This window comes from Monoraphidium neglectum, assembly GCF_000611645.1.
Source record: "Monoraphidium neglectum strain SAG 48.87 unplaced genomic scaffold scaffold05077, whole genome shotgun sequence".
NCBI lineage: Eukaryota > Viridiplantae > Chlorophyta > Chlorophyceae > Sphaeropleales > Selenastraceae > Monoraphidium > Monoraphidium neglectum.
In genome coordinates, this window is record NW_014008553.1 from 1 (window position 1) to 3607 (window position 3607).

General features: G+C 67.9%; 2 protein-coding genes across 2 annotated transcripts; one reads left to right on the forward strand and one right to left on the reverse strand.

The window, feature by feature from the left end:
• Nucleotides 1-151: 151 nt before the first annotated feature.
• Nucleotides 152-1448, forward strand: MNEG_15151 (Adiponectin receptor protein 2; the record flags this gene model as incomplete). The annotated part of the gene is made up of 3 exons (XM_014036377.1): nt 152-386; nt 635-828; nt 1113-1448. 3 exons carry the CDS (start codon nt 152-154, stop codon nt 1446-1448), a joined length of 765 nt encoding a protein of 254 aa, XP_013891831.1.
• Nucleotides 1449-2989: 1541 nt separating this feature from the next.
• Nucleotides 2990-3466, reverse strand: MNEG_15152 (glutamate--cysteine ligase; the record flags this gene model as incomplete). The annotated part of the gene is made up of 2 exons (XM_014036378.1): nt 2990-3229; nt 3422-3466. 2 exons carry the CDS (start codon nt 3464-3466, stop codon nt 2990-2992), a joined length of 285 nt encoding a protein of 94 aa, XP_013891832.1.
• Between the last annotated feature and the right edge of the window lie 141 nt (nt 3467-3607).

Consider the following 3607-nt stretch of genomic DNA (forward strand, 5'->3'; position numbering starts at 1 on the left):
CCTTTCGACTCCGCCACCCCCCCGTCCGCGCGCGCCCCGCCCGCCGCAGGCGGAGAGCCTGCAGAGCAACATCGCAGGCGGCTACCACCGAGTCAGCGGCGCCCTCAGCGCGCAGCTCCAGCAGCAGCTGTCCGCCGTGGTGCAGTGGCCCATGCCACGCTGGCCCGTCTACGTCTACTTTGCGGGCGCCTGCGTCTGCCTGCTGACGTCGTGCGTGTGCCACCTGCTGGGCTGCTGCCAGCGCCACATCAGCCAGGTGGTGTGGCGGTTTGACTACGCGGGCATCGCGGTGCTCATCGTGGCGTCATTCTACCCCGCGGTTTACTACGCCTTTCTGTGCCAGCCCTTCTGGCGGAACTTTTACCTCATCACCACAACAGTCGCGGGTGCGACACCGCCAGTGTCCGTGGGGCACATGCGGCACGATTTGTGTTGAGCAGAGGCATTCCTGCTGCGAGGTCTTTGTGTATGCGCCATCTGCTGCCCTGGCCGCTGCGGCTCTGGCCTCTTCGTGGTCAGCCATACGACTCCTGCCCTGATTTCCCTTTGCGGCCCCGGGCCCAGGACGCCCCTACCCCTGCTACCTTCTCTCCTCACCCAATCCCTCCTACCCCCTCATCTTCCACACGTGCAGGCGCCAGCGTGATTGCGGTGTCCCTGCCCAACACCTTCCAGGCGACGGAGTACCGAACCCTGCGCGCCGCCGTGTTCAGCGGCCTGGGGCTGTGGGGCATTGTGCCCGTCGCGCACCAGCTGGTCTGGTACTGGGATGTCTGGGCCATCCGCACCGCCTTCAAGCTCGACCTGCTGATGGGGGCGCTCTACCTGGTGGGCCGCGCGCGCGCACACCCTGCGCGTCCGGGGCCGCGTGAGGGATGGTGGTCGGGCTGGGTGGCTCGGTGGCTGGGCGGCTGGGTGGCTGGGTGGTCGTTCAGCAGGGGCTGGGGTAAAGGAGGGCCGAGGCTGTCGGTGTCCAATGGGCTTCCCCCTTTGCACCGCCGGGGCCGCCGGCGGCGCTCCTTCCCAGAAACCCACCGCCTTATCGTGCGCCCCAAAGCCCGCTGAACGCCGCGCCCACCGCTTTCTGCGAACCCTGGCCCGCCGCCGGCCAGGTTGGCGCGGCCATTTACGCGTCGCGCGTGCCCGAGCGCTGGCTGCCGGGCAAGCTGGACCTCATCGGCCACAGCCACCAGCTGTGGCACGTAGCCGTGGTGCTGGCGGCCCTGGTGCACTACAAGGCCATCCTGGTGCTGCTGCAGTGGCGCGACGCGAGCGGCGGCTGCGCCGCGCACCTGCCGGCCCACGTGCCGACGGTGCTCGCGACGCTGCGCGCCGGCGGCGGCGGCGCGGAGGCGCTGGGGATCGAGCAGGTGTGGCGCCACCTGGACGCACAGCTGCACAGATTTGTGGGCGTGCCTGCGGCGGCGGCGCCGCTGCCGGTGGTCTGACGCGTGCCGCCGCCGCCGCTGTCTCGCCCGTGCGCTGTTGATAGGCAAACAGGCTGACGGCAGCAGCAGGGCGCCGGACAGTGGTGGAAGACTTGTATTGCCGGTGGCGCGTCGGGTGTGTGTTTGCAGCAGCATCTTGGACGGACCCCTGTCTATGTGATCTTTGATGCGCCCAGAACCAGCCGCCGGCGGAGCGCGGCGGCCGCCTGTGCGGCGCCGCCGCATCAATCGCGAGGAGGCGCGAGCCCTGCTGTCTCGCTTTATGCAGCACTCTCGTATGTGTCATTGCGGGTCCACAGCTTGTGCTATAGCAGAGTCTTGCGTTGCGCAGCGCTCTCCTCTTGGTGAAACTTTCATTTCTTTGTACCTGCTGCCTGTGTGACAGTCACTGCGCCCTGACTAAGCACGCTGGTGCGCGTGTGCAGCTGCAATCCCCTGGCTGCCGGTGGCTGAGGGTCCGTGGAGCGCCCCAAAACCGCACACGCTCCCCGCGGCCCGCCTTGCGTCCAGCGGGCTAGCCATCGTGGCAAGCGTGTTGCCGGCTTCTCACATTGCTGTTGGCAGCGCGCGCAGCAGCAGCATGCGCATGCTGGACAGGGGTTTTTTGAGGCCGTCTCCTAGGCATCCTGTGGCGGCACTCAACCCCATCCACGCGCCGTCTCGCAGTTTTTTTGGCACCTCCCAATTCCGATGATCACCCAGCAGCAAGGCGGTCTGTCAAGTGCATCCCTGGAAAGGGTTGTCGCCACAGATTGGATTACTCACGTGCCGGACTGGTGCGGCCAACCTGCGGCCCAGACTTGCAGCTTTGCCTGTGGTTCAAATTGCAGGTGTGTGCGCTTCTGGTGGCATCTTGTAATGCGCACTCATGCCTCGAGCCCAGGCGCAGCACAGGGGGCCGAAATAAGATGACGCAAACAAAAGAATTGCAGCAGCTGTGCAGACAAAGATGCGTTTTTCAACGCAGGACGACGGCGACCACACATAGCACGGGCAAAGGAAGGAAGCAAAAAAAGAACGGTCAGCCGGTGGGGCGCAGCTGCTGGGGTGCCCACGGCCCCCATGCAGCGCGGCTGCCGGCGCGGCCATGGGTTCAGCGGCGCTATGTGAAAGCCTGTGGTGCGTGCACGGCACTGCAGGGCACGGCATATGGACCAAGACGACGGCGGTCGCGCCGCGGGCCAGCACATTGCAGTCAACCCCTGCATCAAGAGAAGGGGCAAAAACGCCGCAAATGGGGATGGACGCAGCAGCTGGGGGGATCGCAAGACGCCGAGCCGGCGCCCTTTGCGCGGGGCCGAGGCTGCCCGGCGCTGGGTTGTGGACGGCTGAGCGACAAAGAGGCCCGACTGCGGCCGCCAGCCGACAGGTCCGCGCGGTGCGGGCGGCGCCGCCGCCACGCGGCCTCGCTGCCAGCGCCGCCACGCGCGCCGCGGCCACGCGCCACGCGGGCGACCCTCCACAGCCCGCCAGACAGAGCCGCGCGGGGGCGGCCCCGCCAAGCCACAGGTTGCCGTGAACCCCGCGTGCCCTGGCTGTCATCAGTACTGCAGCTCGTCGTAATAGGGGTCCACGCTGCGGCCCCACTTGCCCTCGTACAACTCCAGCAGCGCGTCCGCCGGCGTCTTGCCGCTCTCCGCGATGACCTGCAGGCTCTTTAGGAAGCTGGCCTCGTCGTGGCCGCGGCGCTCGAGGCCGCCGCGCGCGATGTCGAGGACCTTGAGGGAGAGGTCGCGCACGGTGCCGCCGCGGAAGGGGGTGCGCAGGCCATGGACGCCGACCTTTGATTGGGGGAGGGGTGGGCGGGGGGGGGGGAGGGGGCGGTTTAGGCGAGGGGGCGGGGCCGCTTCAGTGGCTGTGCTGGTGGCTGGAGGCAAGGAGGGAGGGAGGGAGGCATAAAGGATGCATTGGACTGCGGCAACCCTCCCTCACCCCCACCAAGCCCCTGCCCACAGCCCGCCGACACCAGGTACCGTCCCCTCTGCAATAGCCCGCCGCAGCCAGCCCGACTGCAGCATCCTGCAGCAGTCTCGACCGAACCAGGCAACATCAAGCAGCACACCCCCTGGCCGCCCCTGCCCGAAACGCGCTCATGCAATTCCCAGAGCGGCCCCCGCGCCCAACCCCCACACACCCACACAACCGCACACCCATGCACG